The sequence below is a fragment of the Saccopteryx bilineata genome, chromosome 4, assembly GCF_036850765.1.
Source record: "Saccopteryx bilineata isolate mSacBil1 chromosome 4, mSacBil1_pri_phased_curated, whole genome shotgun sequence".
Taxonomy (NCBI): domain Eukaryota; kingdom Metazoa; phylum Chordata; class Mammalia; order Chiroptera; family Emballonuridae; genus Saccopteryx; species Saccopteryx bilineata.
This window is the reverse complement of record NC_089493.1, coordinates 194,310,404-194,331,967: the sequence shown is the minus strand read 5'-3', so window position 1 is coordinate 194,331,967 and position 21,564 is coordinate 194,310,404. Positions and strand designations below refer to the sequence as shown.

Here is a 21,564-nt window from a genome sequence, read left to right as displayed (position 1 = left end):
CATATATACCTTTCAGTGACGACAGAGAGTTGGTGTAGACATTTAAGGGCCTCTAGTGCAGGTGGGGAAGGACGATGATCTGGGTGGGGAGAGGATTTGCAGGCAGCCGGGGTTCGGGGAGGGCCGTCCAGAGCCCCCCTGCCCATCCCAGCTCACCCTGGGCCCAGACACAGGAGAAGCCAAGCAGGGCGTGTGTCCCTAGAGACCCTGTCGGCTGAATCTGCAGCTCCAGGGCAGGACAGGAGCTGGCTTCGGCTCTGAGGCATTAAACGCCACCTCATTTCTCACTTCCCTGCCCGGGCTGGAGTGGCCGCTTTCCTTGTTCAAGTTCAACCTGGGAGCCATCCGTCCCTCAGTCCGAGACCCACTGTGTCTCCTCTGGATGTCCCCTGAAGCTGGTTCTGGCCCCAGCTCCAGCCATTATCTGTTAAGCTACCAGGGGGCTCAAGCTCACACGGTTCCCTCTCCCTTCCAGGCGGAGAGAGGGAGAACATCCCCTCAGGGTCCCTCAGATGCCTGGCTTTGCAGGGTTTTGAGAACAAGAACACAGCCAACAGCCACAGCCAGCGCCAGTGCTTGCTTTAGTGCTGGGGGCCCCAGCGCTCGCTGTGGGCGTGGCAGGCCCTCTCCCCAGAACAGCCAGCCTCCCCAGACCTCAAGGTCATGCCTCTGGCACTCCAGAGCTTGGGTCCCTCTCTGTGCTGGCAGTGTACACATCTGACCAAGCAGGCAGCTCTCTGTCCTTGGGCTCACACTCCAGACGGAGCCTGTGGCTCGGATAAAGTGACTTTCATTGAACCGAACGGAATTATCAAAGAAGAGCTAGTTTTAAGCTAGGAAACACCAATCTACCTCCTCCCAAAGGACAGAGAAACGAAGTCAGCACAGTGAGAAACGGAGTTGGAAGCTGGAGAAAGACTCATTTCTAATGGCATTTAAGCGCTCTGGTCCAGTCATGCTTGAAGCCGCTCTCGGCCTCCTCAGGTCTCTGAGCCATTTCCTCCCCTCCCCCAATGCCAGCTTCTTTTAACTGGCTTTCTGCAACGGGCAGTTAACAGTGTCTCTCGACTACTGATAACATTCCTAAAGAAATGTGTTTTGGAGCCAAACCTCATTGTTTCCCGTTGAGGGTGTCATGACACGCTTCGCCACCAGGGGGCAGGGCGCAGGGCGCAGGGCGCAGGGCGCAGGTTCAGGGCTACTCGGTGCGAGAGGGCCTCTCCCAACCTGGGCCTTTCTTACTTGGGAATTAAGTGAATGACAGCAGCCAGGCAGGGACTGCTGTGAGGAGGACAGATAGTGGACGCCCGCGCCCGCTTCCACCACCCTGTCGTGCTGGCGGTGCAAACGGTCGCCCGCGCAAACGCACCGCAGGCACACGCCACTCTGCTCTTTCTCGTGTTGGTGCCGGGACACGTGCTCTTCCCAGCGCTCCAGAGCCCTTTATTTACTTTTTTAAATTTTTTTCTGGGAAGTTCAACGTCTACTTTGGTTTGAAGATTCTGTCCGGGCACCGGCTCCTCTGGGAAGCCGTCTGGAGGTCCCCCAGGGTCGCTGGGTGCCTCCCAGCTCCTCAGCCCCTCTGCTGAGGTGAGGTGCTTACCTCCCTGGGTTAACCATCGCTTTGTCTGCCTGTTCCCCACATGAAAGGCAGGGCTTGGGTCTTTCATCTTCCACCCACAGTCCAGGTTTGTGGTCAGTGTTCAATCACGAGTGTGAACTAGTCGTGGAAAACCCGATAAACGCCCGTCCAGAGAGCGGTGTTTCTGTCTCCCGACTTCCCCAAGGCACAGACCGTCAGAGGCACTTCCCCTGGCCGTCCTGGGCAGCCTTTACCCCTCTGCGTTGTCTCTCCTGCTGGCTTTATAGCTATAGCCACCTTCCCAGCGCTAGGGGCCTGGAGAGCCTCGTGGACAGAAACCCCAGGACGGCGCCATTCCAGCCCCAGCCCCAGCCCCAGCTCCATCCTGGGATGGCTGGGAGACTCTGTGAGCTTTCCCGCTGTGGGTCTCAGCTAGCTCCATCTCCCTCCCCAACCCCCTCTCCTCCTCTGTACAGCTGGGCTAATTCCAGCCAAAGGGCTGCTGGAGCCAGGAGGTGAGATGGGAGGATGAAATGCTTTGAAATTCTAAGACCGTCTCCTCTACCGCCCCTCCCTTGTTTCCTGCAGGGGACACGGATGTTCGCTGCTTTGTCCCTGAGAGTCACCAGGAACTGGCAGTGGAGAGACTGTGTTGAGGGTCTGGGCCGATCCCTGCCCCCCGACTGTCCTGTACCCAGCGACACAGGAGAGCCGCACAGCCGCGGTCAGTTCCCGCGGTCACTGGGAACAAGGGGCTGGACTACCCCGTCCACGTTGAGACAGTAGAGACACTAAGTTAATAAGTTCTGATAACCCACTACCATCGGACCAGCCCGATGAGACAGTAGAAATGGAGGGCGTGAGAAGGGGAAGTGACTCTCTCCTGGGAGCCAGCTCGGACGCACTGGGGTCTCCCTCTCGCCTTCAGCTTTTGCCAAAACCTGGGGCAGCTTCGCCCAAACCTTCCCCAGGCCAGTCTGCTCTCTGGTGGCTTTGCAATCAGCTGCGAGGCAAACATTTCAGGACACCACGTTATCCATAGCCCAGTCAGAGCATTATCCTCATAAACCTTTGTGTCCTACCACAAACCAGTACGGCCTAACATGCAGAAACGATCAAACTTCAGCCCTCTGCTCCTGGAAGAAATTATTGTTTCATGGCCTTCTCATGATTTTCTGGAAGTAAACACAGGGAGGGTTTGCCTGGGCCAGGGTCTGCTTTGAAGGGGTGGGCCTTGGGCACCTGATGAGCAGGGACATCAGCCAATCATACGTCTATAAGGTGGAGCTCTCTTTCTCCCCTTCAGTAGCAAGGGCCGGAGCAAGCCCGGCACACTTGCTGCAGGGAGGGGCTCGTGAACTTTGTTTATGTTCATGACAAATAAGGTGGATTTTTTATTTATTGTATTTAGGGGGGGGGGAGAGAGAGAGAAACATCAGTTTGTTGTTTCACTTATTTATGCATTCATTGGTGGATTCTTGTTATGTGCCCTGACTAGGGATGGAACCCACCACCCTGGGTTTGTATTGGGACAGTGCTCTATCCAACTGAGCTACATGGCCAGGACCACAAAGTGAAATTTTTTTTTTTTTTGCATTCTTCTGAAGATGGAAACGGGGAGAGACAGTCAGACAGACTCCCGCATGCGCCCGACTGGGATCCACCTGGCACGCCCACCATGGGTGAGGCTCTGCCCACTAGGGGGTGATGCTCTGCCCCTCCGGGGCATCACTGCCGCGACCAGAGCCATTCTAGCGCCTGGGGCAGAGGCCAAGGAGCCATCCCCAGAGCCCGGGCCATCTTTGCTCCAATGGAGCCTTGGCTGCGGGAGGGGGAGAGACAGAGAGGAAGGAGGGGGGGTGGAGAAGCAAATGGGTGCTTCTCCCATGTGCCCTGGCCGGGAATCGAACCCGGGTCCCCCGCACGCCAGGCCAACGCTCCACCGCTGAGCCAACCGGCCAGGGCCACAAAGTGAAATTTATCTAGAAAAGGCCCCCCAGAACTCCCCGGGACTTAGCTGAGGTTACAATCACACACCATTACTTCCTTTTCATTCTCCCCCCATGACAAGGGAAGTAGAGGTAGAGGTCAGGGTGCTCTGGGCTCCCGAAAGCAATCTTGACCAGGACCTCCCAGGGCATACATCCCTGAGCAGGGGTGGGTCACAGTCTGGGACCAGCCTGGGAGCTCGTGCAGGGAGGGTTGGCTGTGCCTCTAACAGGCCCCGAGGGCCCTTCATGGGGCCTGTGCCTGTGAATCGTGCTGGTGAAGGAAAGGATGACCTGCAGGAACTAGCCTGTCCTGAGCACTATCACGCGAGGCCCTGAGTGGGGCCTGTGCCTGTGAACTGTGCTGGTGAAGGAAAGGATGTCCTGCAGGAACTAGCCTGTCCTGAGCACTATCGCACGAGGCCCTGAGTGGGGCCTGGCCTTTCTCCAGATGACACTCCCGATGGTGCGCTGAGGTGGGCACAGGTATCCCCACTGCACAGACCAGGAAACTGAGGCCACAGCAGGGGAGTGACGCCCTCACGCCACTTGGTAGCAGAGCTCACGGGTGGACCCTCAGCTGTTGACCCCCAGTGCGCTCCCTTCCACCCGTGGCATGCTCCGTCCCACGGCCAGACTGGAGGGTGAACCCAGCAGAACAGGCCCAAGCTCAGCTGAGAGCCCTGGCGATGGTCAGGGCGTGGCCGCCGGGCCCAGGCCACCCACAGGTGTGAACGGGTGTGGGGGTGAGTGCGTGCGAGCGAGTGTGTAAGGGTGTGCGTGGGCAGGGCTGTGTGGCACAGAAGCCGTTTCTGCCCTGGGGGTCAGGGGCAGCTCCGCAGCATTGGAGTTGGGCCTGGGGCCATGGGCGGAAATGGAATGGGTAGGGGGCAGTTTCCGCTGGCTGAGGGGCACAGACAGGAGAAGGCTGGGGTGCAGCAGGGGAGGAGAGCGGCGGGAGTCAGGAGTCAGGAGCCAGAGCAGGACAGGCCCCACGGGGCAGCCTGCACGTGATCTGTAGACGGGGAGCTGCCGGAGGCTCCGGATCTGGGCAGGGTCAGGAAGTGGCCCAGGAACGGTCTCAGCCTGTGGCCTGACTGGTCCTTGGCCAACATTTTACGACCACACGGGTCAGTGAGATTGTACCTGCCCGTGGCCGTGAGTGCCTGGGTGGATGGGGGAAGGGAGTGTACCCCTCTGGCCAGGAGCGCGCCCCCACCACGGGAGAGCTGAGGCTGCAGGGCGTGGGGCCAGCCGTTTCCGGGAGTCCTCTCCGAGGCCCTCCGCCAGCAGTCAGGGAGCCCTGACAGCTGAGCTCTTACCACATGCCTGGCCCAGTTCTAAGTGTTTCGTAAGTATTAGCTCAGTTAACGCACACATCTAGTTATTCTCCTTATTTGAAACAAAGGCACCGAGAGGTTAGGGAACTTGCCTGAGGTCACACAGCCTACGTCCTCTGTTACGGCTTATTGGGCTTGTTGCTTGAAGGAGAAGTGAGGGTGTGGGGAGCCCTCCTTCCACTCAGTCCCCACCCCCCGCCTCCCTGTCACCCGCTTCCTGCTGCTGAGCTGGGCTTGCAGAATATTAAAAGGATGAGCGTGCTCATGAGTTGGGCACTTAATATTAAACTTACACAACACCCACGTGAAACGTGTCACATGGTTATTATATGCTTATCTCTTACAGATGAGAGAGTCTGAACCCAAAGAACCCAGTGATTCACAGCAAATAAGTGCAGGGTCTTGAGAGAGCCCAGCTTGGCGGAACCACAAAGCCGGAAACCCCCGCCTGCCCCGCCCCTCTCAACCCACACGGGATTGAGGCCACGCTCAGATCTCCCCAGCCCTGGTGTGAACCCTCCAGCAACATTCTTTTGAGCCTGGCCGGCTTGCCCACCCCCCTCTCTGAAACCGTGGAATGTCTTCTAGAAGGAAGTGCTGAAGTCCACACTTACTCCTACCGTGGGCGCTCCAGGGGAAGACTCCACAGGGCCCAAGGCAACCCCCAGAATCTTTCCCAGTCACTCCACCCCACTCCTGGGAGGCAGGCGGAGTGTCAAGCCCATTTCCCAGAAGGGGAAACTGAGGCCCAGGGAGGCCTGCCATCTGCCCAGGGTCATCCGCCTGCCAGGCTCCTCATCGCGGTGGGCCCGACTCTTTGATCTGAGACTTATTTGCTCGCTTGTCCCTGACTGGACGCGGGTCTGGCCTCTGATGGCTCCTCCTCAGCCCCGTCAGAGACTTCCTCTCTGCCCTGTCCGCTCTGCCCACCCTTAAATGTTGGTGGCCCCTGCTCCTCGCTATGTCCTCCGTTAGCACCCGTAACACTTCCAGGAAGTGATCCTTCCCGCTGGCTGGTGGTTGGGAAGCCAGTAGCCTGTCTAGAAAACAATCAATCAAAGTATAACAAAAGGCCTAAAATATCCCTCCCCTTTGACCATTCTGCTTCTAGGAACTTCGTTACCAGGGAAATAATCTGAAAGAAGCAAAATGTTCTCTGCATGGAGATGTTCATCACAGGGTTGCTTCTAATAGCAAAAATGTGGAGACAGCTGCAAAGCACAACAACAAACCATTTCAGACGATTCTGGGACTCGTCCAGCACCCGTCCCCCCCCCCCCCCAGCCCCGAGCGAACTGCCGCGGGCTGGTGTCCGACCCTGTCCTCTCCTTTAATCCTTACTATTCATTCTCTCCTTTCATCCCCACAGCCACCTTTAGAAGCAGGTATGAGTAACGCCCTCATCTTACAGCAGGAGAAACCGAGGCACGGAGAGGCTGAGTCATGTGCCCAAGCTCAGCTGGCTCCTGGGTGGTCTGACCCCCCCCCCACCCCCACAGCCATTCGCAGAGCAGGGGCGGTCACTAGTTACCATTCCTAGGTGGTCAGTCACTGGGCAGGGGTCTGCATGCCAGGCGTGTGCTTTGCCTCAGGTGGGGTGGGATAGGGTGCCATTTGGAGATGTCAGGGGGTGCTGTGGCTTCTCACCCGTGCTTGTCCCCACGGCTGCCCCCCGCCACCATCTAGGCAGCAGCTGCAGGTGAGGGCAGCAGACAGAATCCCTGGCAGGAGGGCCCAAGGGCATTTAGTTTTCCAGAGCCTGTGAGAGCAGCCCCCAGCACTGAGAGGAGGCCAGCCAGCTGTGGGCCGGGCCGGGGGCTGGGTTAGGTGACCCCTCTCTCCTGACTGGAGGTGAGGTGGGGGCCACGCGAGTGGGGGGTGTCTGAAGGCACAGGGGCTGTGCCCTCCTTCCCAGCTGGAAACCAGGGCGAGGGAGGGGCCCCTGCAGACTGGCAGCGAGGAGGCTCCGTGGAGCATCTGTACCCTAATTCCTCTGCTCCTGCAGAGGGTGCCAGAGGCCCCTGAGATCCCCCAGACCTGCAGTGCGCCCCAGAATGTGGCTGGGCCTTGGGGCATGCGTGCTGGGGGAGTCACGGGGCGTGGGGGCCCGCAGCGGAGGCTGAGGCCCGTGGGAGGATGTGGCTGGTGCTCAGCAGGGCCAAAGAGAGCCCAGGAGCAGACCCACGCGTCCCCTGTGGGAGGAGAGGCCGGCAGGACCGCCCAGAGGGCCACACAGCCTTGGGACTTCGCTTGCCCTGGAGGGACAGAAACGGTGGGGGGTGGAGACAGTCTTGTATTGATTGAGTTCGGCTTCCAAAGGCACCTGTGTTTACAGCTGACATGGACTGAGCTCCCCTGACCTGGAAAATGTGGCGGGTGTTTTGGTCTGTGGGTGCTCAAGCAGAATAAAACCCAGAATCTTACACGTGGGTGGACTCAGGGCTGTGCTCTAAGCTTCTGTCCAGGCACAGGCATTCATGTCCTTGGTCCTTCCCCCAGCCCTGGGAGGGAGGTACTGTGCCCACCAGCCTGACTTTCCAGGTGGGGACAGTTTTAGAGGAGGAAGTGCTTGGCCAAGGTCACCGGCCAGCAACACCTCAGAGCTCTCCCGACAGAGCAGGCACTGCGTGGCCTCCACTGCCTGTGGGCCCCCCCCCCTCCCAGCTTTCACACACTGTTCCTTTGCCTGGAATGGCGCCTCCAACCTTCGCCCCTCAGTTTAGAAAATTCCTAGTGTCCTTTGTAGTCAACTGAGACATCACTCCTTCCAGGAGGGGGGCCTGGGGCCTGCTTTGCCCCATACCTGCCAGGTCCGAGCTCTCACACGTGTTTGTACCCCTCCCTGCTCACCTGGACCCCCAGGAGCGCCCCCGCCCCTCCGAGCCTGTGAAAATGGGCGCAAAGGATGAGCGGCTACGGCTCAGTAAGACTCAGCAGCCCTTAAAACAGGAGCCGGGCCTACTTAGGAATTCAGCGTGGGGCTCTTGTTGTCAGATTGAGGCCCCTCCCTTCTGCTCGTGAGACGTGGCACACGGAGCTGTACCAGGGGTCGTGGGCACTGGCAACAGGAACGGGGTCTCCCTCTGGCTTTCCACTTGAATGTTGCATTTCAACAGTCACTCGTATTTGTAAGCATTCCGTGTCTCTCAAGTCAGTGTGGAGAGAGGGACAGTGCCCTGAATCCTCTGGGTCCTAGAGACCGCCCCTCTGCCTGCCCTGAACTCCTGTGCATAATGGGCCACAAGGGCAGATGGCACGTGCTCAGCTCTGGAATGAGGGAGGCCTGAGACTCTTCCATGGGCCTGGGATGCCCAGAGCCTGAGCCCTTCCCTGGGCATGGCATCCTTCTGCAGAGTCAGGGCCGGACAGGGAGACCACCGATGCTGGGCAGAGCCATCTGACACTTCTTGTCAGTAGGGGCAAACGCCCCCAGTCCCACCCCTGTCTATCTCTGAGCAGGGAGGGAGCTCCGGGGGCTGTGGGCGCTCTGCAGTGCCCAGTGAGTCCCAGCACGCCCCGTCCTATTCCCTATACTGCCACACACAGCGCTGGCGGGTCTCAGGGACACCGAGCTCCTGTATGATCCTGCTGTTTGTGCAGGAGCAGCGACTACCACCCCGTGTGAGCTCTTTGACAGACGGGGACACTGGGCTCAGAGAGGGCTCGGACCCCTTCGAGGCCACACACACGGCCAGTCAGTCGCCGTCAGAGGCCGTGAGAAACCCAGGTCCTGTCTAGCGGGCGGGGCTGTCTCGGCATCGGCGTCTGCGCCCTGCCCCTGGTCCTGGCACTCACAGCTCAGGTCGTGACAAGGACACGTTTTACTGAATTTGCCTCCGCACTCAGAACGATTCATTAGTATGAAAAACATGTTCTTCGCTGCCCGTGCCAGGAGATTCTTGACACAAACACAGTTGGGGGTTTGGCATGATTTCTCTCCCTTGTCCAGTCTGTGTATCTAATTAGTGTTGGAATGGTCTCTTGGTTTTAATCTAAGTGCCCCGCCCCCAACACCCATTTCAGATCAGGGATAAACAGGTCCAGGTCAGGGCCTCACACTTTGCATAAATTGGTGCTGACCCCTATTGCCGTCCTCACAGAAAGGCCTTTTTATTCCCATTTTACAGATAAGCAAGCTGAGTCTCAGAGAAGGCAAGCCACCTGCCCAAAGCCACAGAGCAGCAAGGGCTGGGGCTGGAATGGGCTCCCATGTCTTTCCTTTACACCAGGGAGTAGGCAGACTACCGCCTCAGGCCCAAATCCAGCCTACCACTGATGTTTCTGAAGTGGTGTGGGGAAAGTGAACCATAGAAATAGCACTTTGTGACTGGTGAAAATGACCCGGGATTTGAATCTCAGTGTCCACACACCGAGTGTCCGCGGAGCATCACCCCCCCTCCGCTCACGCGGTCTGCGGCTGCTCTGGGGGTCCGAGGGCCGGGCGGAGCAGTGGCGACAGAGAGCGCAGGGACTGCAAGTCTGGAGTGTTTACTGTCTGCAGAAAAGTTCTGCTGTCACCTGCCCGTCATCGGGCCGTGTCCCAGGGATCTGGAGGCTCTGCAGCCTGTTCCCTGCACAGGGGTGTCGGGACCGAAACCCAGGGCTCCTCCCGCTGGCCAGGCAGTGGGCCCGGGCGCGGGTTCCCGGGGCAGAGGGCCTTCGCCCCATGTATTGTGCGCCTTTTCCCTCTGGGTACAGAGCCTCCACCGCTCCATCTTCCCTCCCAGTCACCGCGGGGAAGGCAGCTGGGCGGCAGGTCCTATCAGATCTGAGTCACGCAGACCAACGGGGAGGTTCAGGTGGGAAAGGGCAGGGCTTCAAAGGCACAGTCGGGGGGGCAGGGACGGGGGTCGGAAGGAGGCAAATGAGTTCTCTACCTTTCAAGTGACTCCTGGGGGGGTCATGATTTATTCTCCTTGACTTTTGAGGCTGCAAAAGGCACTCCACCTTCTCTCCCTCTGCTCTCCTTCCCCTGACTTCCTCTTCAGGGCGGAGGGTCTCACTCCCCAAACTCGCTGAAGAGACAGAAGATGAACAGGATTAGCTCTGTGCTGTCCTCGTCGTCGGCTGCCCTGCCCGGCCACCTGCGGGCCTGGGAGCGGGGACTGGGGACGTGGGCACCTGCTGGTCCGGGACACCAGCCTCACGCCCGGAGCAGCCTACCACGGGCCCGCAGAGGGCCACGGGCTGCCATCAAGGCCAAGCACGTGGTGAAGGAGAGAGGAGACTGTGGAGGGAAGGGGAGAGGGGTGAGATGGAGGGAGAGGAGAGAAAACATGACACAGAACGGAGGAAACGGAGGCAGGGAAGGTGGAGAAGGAAGAGCCTCTGAGGCCGGCTGGCCCGGGAGGGCAGGTGCAGAGGGCGTGTATCACCGCCAGTGCCGGACGGGCAGGTCTAGAGACGCAGAAGGCAGGCCAGCGGCTGGGGTGGGGTGGGGGTTCGGGGGGGACAGCTAAAGGCTACGGGTTTTTTTGAGGGGAGTGAAAATGTACTCAAATCAATTATGGTGGTACACTAAAACCCAGGGAATGGTATGCCTGAAATGGGTGAACTGTGGAGTCTATCACAATGAAACTGTTGATAAAAGAAAGATAGAAAATGAACAAAGAGACAAAATGCCAGGAAAGATATAGTGAAGAACAACATTCGCGTCTGTTAAAGAGCCTGCCAAGTGCCGGGAGCTGTGCTTCGTGCCCGTGTCCCTGACGCGGTTCATTCTTACAGCCCTGCCCAGTCAGTTCTCAGTGTTGTAGGGGGGGGCGACTTGTCTGACACCACCCGGCCAGTTCACGGTAGGGCCAGCACTCAGGCTGGGCTCCCTACTGCACGCGCTGAGGCCGGACGATGCCCCTCAGCCATGTGGAGCGATGGCCAGGCACCGAGGGCCCGGGTGACCAGCAGCCCGCAGCCCGGGGCAGGGGGAAGGAGGAGCATCAGGCCCCTCCCCGGGGAAAGGAGCAGGCTGTTCTGGGCGCCTCTGCCGAGAGCAGTCCCGCAGGCCGGCGGAAATGCTGGAATCAACGTGCCAACAGTCAAACAGACTGTGCTAGGACCCAGATGGCCCCCGCAAACAAGTTTGGGCTCTTGAGTTACAGGAAACTTCCTCTCTGAGCAACAGCTGCTGCCTTCCTTCCCACGGTGTGGTGTGGCGGCCTTGTCCCTGCCCCAACTGAACTCAGGCAGGTGTCAGCCCCACCCTCCCCTGGCCCACAGCCGGGTCCCAGCTAGGCCTCTGCTGCGTGGGCACAGTAGCCGGTAACCGGTGTCTGGCTTGTCAGGGACCCCGCACCCCACTCGGAGCACAAGTCTGCTCACCTTCCTAGGCTGTCTGTGACTTAGAGAGGGAGGGGCCTTTTCTACTCTAAGACTCGGACACTGACTGACAGCCAGCAGTGGATGGTGAGGCCCCGCCCCTGATGCCGGTAATTTGCAGGGAGGACCATGACTTCCGATTTAGGAAAGGGGAACCAGCAATTGATGAGCATCCACTTAGCTCCCTCTCTGACGCTTGGTTTCCTGCTTTCTGAAGTGGGGGAGGGGGCGGTACTATTCACTTCTCCGGGTTCTGGGGGACCTAGAACAAGGCGTTCATTCATTCATTCATTCATTCAGTAACTGTCGCTGGGCCTGTCTTACGCCAGGCATGGTGCTAGGTGTTAGGGCCGCAGCGGTGAATATCACAGGCATGGGCCTGCCCTCCGGGAGCATATGGTCGGGGTGGGTGGGGGAAGCAGACCTCAAACAGGGAGGATGCTCCCAGATGGTCTGGGCGGAAGGCGGGGCACACGGGTACAGGGCCTTGGTAGCCAGAATAAGACTGTGGTAACTTATTCCCCGTGCCCAGGAGGGCGTGCCCAGTCCCACTCACGTTGAGCAATACTCTTCTGGCTCCGGAGAGAAGGGGAGCAGACAGAGGGAGAGCTGATGGGAGGGGTGCGGGGCGCCTTGCCTCCCTCTGTACCTCCTTTCCCGAGGTCTCCCCTGAGCCCCGCCTCCAGGCTCCAGACTCCAGGGCTGTCACCGCTGTAGGCGCAGGGGCTCTGGGGGAATGAGGAAGTGCCACACCCCGGGGACACTGCTGATATTCCAGGAGTCTGTGAATGTTATCTCCCCGCCTTGGGAGATTACCCAGAGCCAAGAGCCCTGGGCAGGGGTCCAGAGACACAGGGCCTATCCCAGCCTGCCCGGAGCTTGCCGTGAGCCGCAGCTCCCCTGCCTCCCTGTGCCCTCGTCCCCCCATCTGGTGCCTGTGTGTCTGGGCAGCGTGTCATCAGGGAAGGAGCCCAGGCTCTGGGGTCAGACAGCTTGCGCTCTGCTCCTGGCTCTGCCACGGATGAGGCCGTGTGGCCTGGTGCTGTCTCCGCTGGCCGGGGGCCTCCCCTGAGAGCCTCTGCTCCAGAATCACGTCCTTCAGAGACGGGGGCCACACCTGAGAGCCTCTGCTCCAGAATCACGTCCTTCAGAGACGGGGGCCACACCTGAGAGCCTCTGCTCTAGAATCACGTCCTTCAGAGACGAGGGCCTCCCCTGAGAGCCTCTGCTCCAGAATCACGTCCTTCAGAGACGGGGGCCACACCTGAGAGCCTCTGCTCCAGAATCACGTCCTTCAGAGACGAGGGCCACACCTGAGAGCCTCTGCTCTAGAATCACGTCCTTCAGAGACGAGGGCCTCCCCTGAGAGCCTCTGCTCCAGAATCACGTCCTTCAGAGACGAGGGCCTCCCCTGAGAGCCTCTGCTCCAGAATCACGTCCTTCAGAGACGAGGGCCTCCCCTGAGAGCCTCTGCTCCAGAATCACGTCCTTCAGAGACGGGGGCCACACCCGAGAGCCTCTGCTCCAGAATCACGTCCTTCAGAGACGGGGGCCACACCCGAGAGCCTCTGCTCCAGAATCACGTCCTTCAGAGACGGGGGCCACACCCGAGAGCCTCTGCTCCAGAATCACGTCCTTCAGAGACGGGGGCCTCCCCTGAGAGCCTCTGCTCCAGAATCACGTCCTTCAGAGACGGGGGCCACACCTGAGAGCCTCTGCTCCAGAATCACGTCCTTCAGAGACGGGGGCCTTCCCTGAGAGCCTCTGCTCCAGAATCACGTCCTTCAGAGACGAGGGCCTCCCCTGAGAGCCTCTGCTCCAGAATCACGTCCTTCAGAGACGGGGGCCACACCTGAGAGCCTCTGCTCCAGAATCACGTCCTTCAGAGACGGGGGCCTCCCCTGAGAGCCTCTGCTCCAGAATCACGTCCTTCAGAGACGAGGGCCTCCCCTGAGAGCCTCTGCTCCAGAATCACGTCCTTCAGAGACGGGGGCCACACCTGAGAGCCTCTGCTCCAGAATCACGTCCTTCAGAGACGGGGGCCACACCTGAGAGCCTCTGCTCCAGAATCACGTCCTTCAGAGACGAGGGCCACACCTGAGAGCCTCTGCTCCAGAATCACGTCCTTCAGAGACGGGGGCCACACCTGAGAGCCTCTGCTCCAGAATCACATCCTTTAGAGATGAGGGCCACACCCGAGAGCCTCTGCTCCAGAATCACGTTCTTCAGAGACGAGGGCCACACCTGAGAGCCTCTGCTCCAGAATCACGTCCTTCAGAGACGAGGGCCTCCCCTGAGAGCCTCTGCTCCAGAATCACGTCCTCTCATGAGAGGCTAAGGAGCTGGGACGTGTGGCAGCTGAACGCAGCCCTCCCTAGAGGGCCCCAAATGTCATTATAGGTGGTAAGTGGGAGGCAGAGGGAGACCTGTGTACAGAGAAGATGTGAGGATGGAGGCGAGAGGTCGGGGGCATGCGAGGAAGGAAGGGCATGTGAGCCACGGAGCACAGGTGGCCCCCAGAAACCGGAAAAGTCAGGGACACAGATTCTGCCCCGGTGCCCCCAGAGGGAGCCAGACCTCCCAACGCCTTGATCTCAGACTCTCGGCCTCCTGAGCCGTGAGGGAATGAGCGTGTGTGTTTTCAGCCACCAGGTTCACAGTGGTCAGTTACGGCAGCCCTGGCAATGAGCACCGAGCAGCCGCGGAAGCCTAGCTTACTGGCAGGGGGAGCGGCGGGGGCTGGGTGTCCGAGGGGAGGGAGGGGAGGCTGCCAGGGCAGCGGGGGTCAGGGGTGAAGGAGGCCAGCAGGGGTCAGGGGTGAAGGAGGCCAGCGGGGGTCAGGGGTGAAGGAGGCCAGAGGGGGTTGGGGGTGAAGGAGGCCAGCGGGGGTCAGGGGTGAAGGAGGCCAGTGGGGGTCAGGGGTGAAGAAGGCCAGCGGGGGTCAGGGGTGAAGGAGGCAGCGGGGGTCAGGGGTGAAGGAGGCCAGTGGGGGTCAGGGGTGAAGGAGGCAGCGGGGGTCAGGGGTGAAGGAGGCCAGCGGGGGTCGGGGGTGAAGGAGGCCAGCGGGGGTCGGGGGTGAAGGAGGCCAGCGGGGGTCAGGGGTGAAGGAGGCAGCAGGGGTCAGGGGTGAAGGAGGCCAGCGGGGGTCGGGGGGTGAAGGAGGCCAGCGGGGGTCAGGGGGTAGACCCAGATCGGTCCCTTGGAACCCTCTGTTCAAGCAGACACCCCCATCCCCTCAGGAGGGATGAGGGATCTCAGCCAGGTTGACGACACTGGTTTCTGTCCCCAGACGGGCAGCAGGAAGACCACGCCATGGGCCTCAGGGACGCCAGGAGCTGGCCCTACGGTCCCACTGGCCCTGGCAGCTTCGGTGGGGAAAGCCACCTCTGTCTATTCTTGGCCTCCTGTACCCCCCACCCCAGGCCCCTCCTTGTGCGAGGCCCTCCGGCTGAGTCCCCACCGGCTCTGACAAAGCCCTCTACCACCGCTTCCCTGGGTTGCTCCACCGCCGCCGTAGTGACTCAGGCGCGCGCGGATTCCTCCGAGCCCCTCAGCCACGGTGGCCGCGAGGACCAGGAGGGCAGGGGACACTGGCACCCTGCCGTGTGCCAGGCACTCACAGGACAGTCAGGACTGAGGGCTGCTATTTCTGCTGATGCTCAGAACTCGGCCTTGGCTGACTCACTAGTTGTGTCACTTGGGCAAGTGAATTAACCTCTCCGGGCCTCAGTTTTCCCATCTCTAAAGTGGAGACAACTTGATGGGGTTGTGTGCAGAATGGCACGAGGCCACCAGTCTAAAGGGTCCGCCGCCACCCTGGACGGCTGTCTTCTCCACTCGCATTCAAGGCTCAGCTCTCGGGTCTGCTCCCTGGGACAGGCTGCCTGGGCCGGGTGTCGCCTCACCTGGTGCTCAGCACGCTGCGGTACCGTCCTGGGCATGTGTGGCACTGAGCCACGGCCAGGCTGCTCCTTAGCTGTAGGCTGAGCAGCTACAGGTGGCGTGACTGGCGGCGTGGGGTGGGGGCCTGGCTGTAACTTCCTTGGCACCCTGAGAATCTGGCCCAGGGGTGGGGAGCAGATGCCCTCCCAGAATGAGGAATACACAAAAACAAGGGCAATGCTGTAAAACTGGCAGCTCACAGCGCCCGGTGGGTGCCAGCTCTTGTTAAGCGCTTACTGAGTGTTTCCCTGGGGACCGGGGTAGAGCAGCCTGCCCACCCAGAGGCCAGGCCGGTAAGAGCAGGAGGAAGTGGCGGGCAGGACTAGACCCAGTGGCGCTGGCACCTTGAGGGGCCACACCCCACTTTGTCCTTCACTCCATGCACTAGACCAGCTTTGTACCCAGGGCTCCTTCCTGAGCGCGGGAGTGTGGCCGGGCACGGTGGGCACCTTACCCACCAGGGCCATGTATGAACCTCCAGACCTGCCCCCCGGCGAGAGACCTCGGCGGCTTGGGGGATGGACAGAGGGAGAATCCCGAGGTTGGGAGGCCAGACGGGGGCTGGGTGCAGGAGGCTAGCAGTGCAGGGGTGGAGGGCCGAGACCCACGTCGATGGGGGCACACTGCACACCTGGCCGCTGCAAGGACTAGAGGGGACATGAGGCTCAGGGTCTAGTGGGACAGTTTTTCCACATCGCGATTCGCAGAGCCCAGAGCCCAGCTGGTGTGTGGGTCTCTGATGTCCAGCCAAGCTTTTCTTGAGACCGGAACTCAGTGCTTGCAAACAAACGTGTGCATTGGGGTCGCAGAGCCAGGTGGCACCCCTAAACTCAGGGACACTTCAGGCAACTCTGGGAGGGAGGCGGGGCAGGCCGTGTGAGGATAGACCCCGTACTCTATGAGATGAGGAACCTGAGGCCCGAGGGAGGCAGGGATTTGCTCAAATAAATTTCTACATCCCTGATGGTCAGCACCATCCTCAGCATGTGGTGGGAAGCTGATGAATGTTTGTGAATGAATGAATGAACGAGTCACTCAGACCAGCACTCTGGGGGCACAGGCATGGCCCGTGGAGGAGAAAGGAAAGGGTCACTTATGAGCACACCTGTGTGTCAGGTGTCCTGCCAGCACCCCGTCGCCCACTCCTCTGACGGCTCCCCCAGACCTTCCTCTCCGTGGAGGGAGCATCCTCAGCGCCGCCTACGCTCCTGGCGCAGTTTCCACTTTAACGCCCTGCGTTGGCTTGGTCACTGGTGGACCTCAGTCTCAACCTGATCCTGTTTCTCTTTGCAGCCTGAGTACCCCTTGGCGATGGACCCCAGGGCACCCTTTCTCTTAAGTCTCCGGCACCCCAACCATCCAGGGTTCCCAAGCCTATTTTGTTCACAGCCTCCTAGATTCTGCTCTCTTCTCGCCTCCTCTTTAACAGACCAGTGACACAGCCCCCTGCACTGATGGCCCTTTGTCCTTCTTGTTCACATCTTAGGGGGCAACCAGAGCCCTCTTTCCAAAGCACAGAGCTGCCTGGGTCACCCCTCCTTGCTTCTAACCCTTCCCCCTCCCCCTGAGACCTAGCGTACGATGCCAAGCCCCTGCCTTCCCAGCTCGGCCACTCTCTCTCCTCTGACCTGCGTGCCCCTGTGTGAGAGCCGGTACATCACAAGCAGCTGTTCAGCGGGCAGGCGGGGTTCCTCGTTTCACCCTCATGCATCCGCACCCGTGCACGACCCCCCGAGGGCTGTCCTGCAGGGTGTCAGTGGGCACTTACGACTGCCAGCGAAGGGGCCGACTTGGGCCTCTCACTTAGGACTTAGGATTGTCAGGACCTGACCCGCAAGAACAAAGGGCCTACATATTCTGGGGTTGGGGACCTCTGTGCAGGTCCCAGCTATGTGGCCCTGGCCAAGCTGCTGTCCTTTTAGAGTGGAGGTAGAACGTTTCACCTCGGGGGAGCTATGGGGAAGATGGCACAACAGGAGGTTTGCAAAGGCTTGTGGGAGTGCCAGCACCTCCCACTCAGTGGCTCCCTCAATAGTCAGCATTGGTGGGACCTCCCCCAGGGCCCCGTCCCAGGTACAGAGAGCCAGGGCCCTTACCTGTCTGCGGCTCCCCGGGGCGCCGTGCTCTCTTTCCCATTCCCCTCCTGTAGCAGCCTGGGTTCTCGGTCTTGAATCCGGCAGAGCTGAGAGCCTTCAGACCTCAGAGAAGCGTCGTGGGAGTTGCGGCCGGCAGACTTGCAGGGCAAGAGCTGCTGGTACGCCCTGCGGAAGTCTCTGTTCAGCGCGGCGTACAGGATGGGGTTCAGGGCCGAGTTGGCGTAGCCCAGCCACAGGACGACGGCTTCCAAGACGCCATTAACGGCACCGTCCCCGCTCACCCCACGGTAGACAAACACGGTGAAGTAGGGGAACCAGCAGACGATGAAGACCCCCATCACGGTGGCCAGCGTCACCGTGGCTTTGTGCTCCCTGACGGTGGCTGCCCTCCAGCTGCCGACCTGATTGATTCTCGCAGCCTGATCCCGGGCGATCTTGAAGATGCGGTAATAGGTGACGCACATGACCAGCAGAGGCACATAGAAGGTGACCAGCCCGTCCACCAAACCGTACACCAAGTTGACCTGGACTTTGCAGACGCTTTCGTCGACCCCGCTGGTCTCGTTCCGGCTGTTCCACCCCAGGTGGATAGGCAGGAAGGACAGGGTGATGGAGATGACCCAAATTAAGACCAGGGAGATGCCCACCCGGACCGGGGTGACCAGCACGGGGTAGCGCAGTGGGTGGGTGATGGCGCAGTAGCGGTCCAGGCTGATGGTGAAGAGGTTGAGGATGGAGGCCGTGCAGAGCATCACGTCCAGGCTGGTGTAGATGTTGCAGAAGGTAGAGCTGAACACCCACTCGCAGGACAGCTGGGCGTAGGCGGAGAAGGGCAGCACCAGGAGGCCGAGGAGCAGGTCGGTGATGGCCAAGGACACGATGAAGCAGTTGGTCAGGCTGCGGAGCCGGCGGCTCAGACCCACGGCCAGGCAGACGACCACGTTGCCAGCCACCGTGATGACAATGAGGACAGCGAGGACCGTGCTGAGGATGACCTTTAACGCCATGGAGTCCAGACAGGCGTTCCTGTGCTCCATCCTGGGACCCCGAGGCCCCTTCCTCTGCCCGCGGCCCCAGGCGGCTTCCCTTCTGGCTCTCCAGTGTGTCCAGTGTGCCACCCACCGAGCTCCCGGACGCCCAGCAGAGCCCAAAGGAAATGTCCAAACGCGGCGAGGCTACAGTGACCGACTCGGTGCTGTTTTTCTAGAAATAAATACAGCGGTCTCCTGGAGGCGTCAGGTGTGAGCGTGGATGGAGGAGAGGCAACGTTGGTGCTTTGAACCCCAGTCCTCAGGTCAGCCCCTGCCGGGCCGGCTCCCTCCGGGGGCGGGGGTGGGGGCGGAGGCGGGTCTCCTCTCCCCAGGTTCTGCGTAGGGACTGACGCACCGGGCGTGCGTCTGGAGGTGGGGCTTTGGGGGTTCTGCGGAAGGGGTCACGGGGAGACATGTTCACATCCTTCTCCATAGCTGATGGCCGTTCCCATCCACGGGACAGGGGTCAGGGACCGCGGCGTCTCCATCCGGGGACCACTGGAGAGCGGGAGCTGAAAAAGGCCAAGGTTGGGCGTTGAGCACTTTGAAACCAGATCACAAGTGTGAACCGATTTGAGATCGTGACCTGATTCAAGATGAATCGTCCTAGACCTCAACCTCTTTGCGAGCTCCCAGGAGGCCTGGGGCCAGTCTGGGTGCCTGTTCGTAGGAGACACTGAGGCAGTCAGGACAGGCATTGGGCAGAGGAAGGGAGGTGGGATGCAAGGGGCGGGGCCACGTGTCACCCTGTGGGGTATGATTGGAGGGACTGTTAACAGTGGAGAAGGAAAGAGCTAGACACAAGCCCCAAGCTCCCCGAGACGGGCTATGTCTGCTGGTTCAGTGCTGGTTCCCCAAGCCTGGCCCCCCAGGTAGGCACTGAAAGTCTGATGGATAAATCATAAGATGAACAATTAAATAAGCAACTGTAACGAATTTTCTTTGATACAGTGCCGAGAACAGTGTCCAACAACTGACTGGTGTTTTCCAAAACCTCATCGTGCTCTGAACCAGGGCTGGTGAACCTTTTCAGGAAGACATGTTCTGCTCTGCATCCGGCAGGATCTTATGGCAGCGACTCGATTCTGGCGCTGCGGAGGGCACGGCGCCTCCCCGGATGACGGGCACAGGAGCGGGCACAGCTGTGCTCCCAGAAGACTTTACTACGGACACAGACATTTGAGTTTCTCACAGTTTTCACGTGCCACAAAAATAGTTTTCTATATATATGCTCCAACTCTGTACAACTATTTCCAAACTATTGAGAAATGTAGAAACCATTCTTAGCTTACAGGCAGCCCAAAAGCAGGCAGAGGGCCAGATTTCCTGCGGTCATCGTTGCCTAACTGCACCCCAACCAACACCTGCTCTGAACTTCTCTCTAAATCTTTTCTTGTTTTGCAATACATGGGGTCCCACATCCAAGTCTGCTGGTCCAGAACTCACACAGTCTTTCTTTTTTTCTTTTCTTTTCTTTTTTTTTTTTTGTATTTTTCTGAAGCTGGAAACGGGGAGAGACAAGTCAGACAGACTCCCGCATGCGCCCGACCGGGATCCACCCGGCACGCCCACCAGGGGACGACGCTCTGCCCACCAGGGGGCGATGCTCTGCCCCTCTGGGGTGTCGCTCTGTTGCGACCAGAGCCACTCTAGCGCCTGGGACAGAGGCCAAGGAGCCATCCCCAGCACCCGGGCCATCTTTGCTCCAATGGAGCCTCGGCTGCGGGAGGGGAAGAGAGAGACAGAGAGGAAGGAGAGGGGGAGGGTGGAGAAGCAGATGGGCACTTCTCCTGTGTGCCCTGGCCGGGAATCGAACCTGGGACTTCTGCACTCCAGGCTGACGCTCTACCACTGAACCAACCGGCCAGGGCCACACAGTCTTTCTAATGGCGGTGTGACAGTCCACAGGGCCAGGGGACGGGGCTGGGGGGGAGCTGGCCACAGTTTGCCTGTCATCCCCCTATCGTGGGTATTTGGCTGGGTCCAGTCCTTTCCTTCCCCTCTGCCTTTCTTTCTCCTGTCCCACCACAAACATCACTTCAGTAGAACAGCTGCACATGCAACGCCCCTTGCTTCAATCTCACAGATGCCCTCCCAGTGGCGGTGATACTCTACGACCCCAACGAATGCAAACCAATCTGAGGCCCTGCTGCGTGCCCGGGAGCTGCTCCCGAGGCCCCCAGCACCCCCAGTCTCCCGGAATCTGGGGGCGTGAAGTCTGGCCGACAGCGGCACCTCTCAAAAGCTCTCCAGTCTCCATGAGGAGTAACTGGAGCCTCTCCCAGGCTCTTGCCTACAGTGGTTCTGCACCCTGAATGTGAGAAGCATCATTTACCCTTAACCACTGTGTTGGTGCAGGGGTCACGGCTCCTGGTCACCTTCTGCTGCTCTGGCTGGCTCAGCCGCCGGGGAGCTGTGCCTCTGGGTACTATTTTTAGAAGATCTTTTCATTACATAAATAGCCCAAGCAGCATGGCTCTCATCACCACACTCAATTAACTTTGGGGATGGTAGCAGCGAGGGTTTGTTTTTTGTTTTTGTTTTTTGTTTTTTTTGAGAATCCTTATTTCTGATCAAAATATTCTCTGAGTTTCCTTAACCGCTCCAATGTTACAGGTATTTTGGCACTGGGCCAGCCGTTTAGTTCATGTTTGGGGGTTTTCCAAACTGAATGAGCCAGCGTCTCGTATAATTAGAAATTAATTCCTCCTTCTTACTTCTCTCTCTCTCTCCCTCCCTCTCTCCTTCCTTCCTTCCTTCTTTCTTTCTCTCCCTCCCCTTCCTCTGTTCTATTCAGCAAATATTTTTTTCAGAACCTCCAATGTGCTAAATGCTGTTGCAGATGCTGGGGTCACAGTGATGACCGGAACGGTGGTGGTTCCTTTTTCAAATGAGAACCACATATGTTGTGTTTCTGTGCTACAGCCCCGGTGCCACGGGTGTCTGGTGCCCTTTGGCACGGAACAGCATCACCCACCCCATGCCCCCTAGGCAGAAGGATTGCCCTAGAGGGCCACGGCACCCCCAAGATCGTCTTTGTCACTGTCACAGCTAACAGAAGCACACTTCCTTGACCTTGCCTTTCAAACGTGCAAAGCAATGACAGGCTTGTTGCGGTCAACCGCGTGTCCTGAGGTATACTGGAAGGGCCAGCTACTGGGCGTCAGGCACCTAAGCCCTCATGCCCGGGAGGTGCCTCTTGCTGACCTCGGGGGGCGATAGAGACCTCCCTTCTCTCTCTGCGCCTCTACATTGACACAGGCGCACGCA

The 21,564-nt window shown here is 59.5% G+C and overlaps 1 protein-coding gene across 2 annotated transcripts in view; it reads right to left on the bottom strand.

Moving 5' to 3' along the window:
- Positions 1–21,564, bottom strand: part of HRH2 (histamine receptor H2) — a 40,253-nt gene that overhangs the window by 3,518 nt on the left and 15,171 nt on the right. Inside the window, exons 2-3 of one of the 2 annotated variants that reach the window (XR_010731082.1) lie at positions 17,264–18,806; positions 9,788–9,925 (exon numbers count right to left, since the gene is read on the bottom strand). Coding sequence is in view for 1 of the 2 variants with exons in the window: in XM_066273327.1 (XP_066129424.1) it covers positions 17,264–18,300 (1,037 nt within the window). In the remaining variant the exon portion in view is untranslated. The remainder of the gene's footprint in view (positions 1–9,787; positions 9,926–17,263; positions 18,807–21,564) is intronic. The other variant, XM_066273327.1, reaches the window with a different exon arrangement.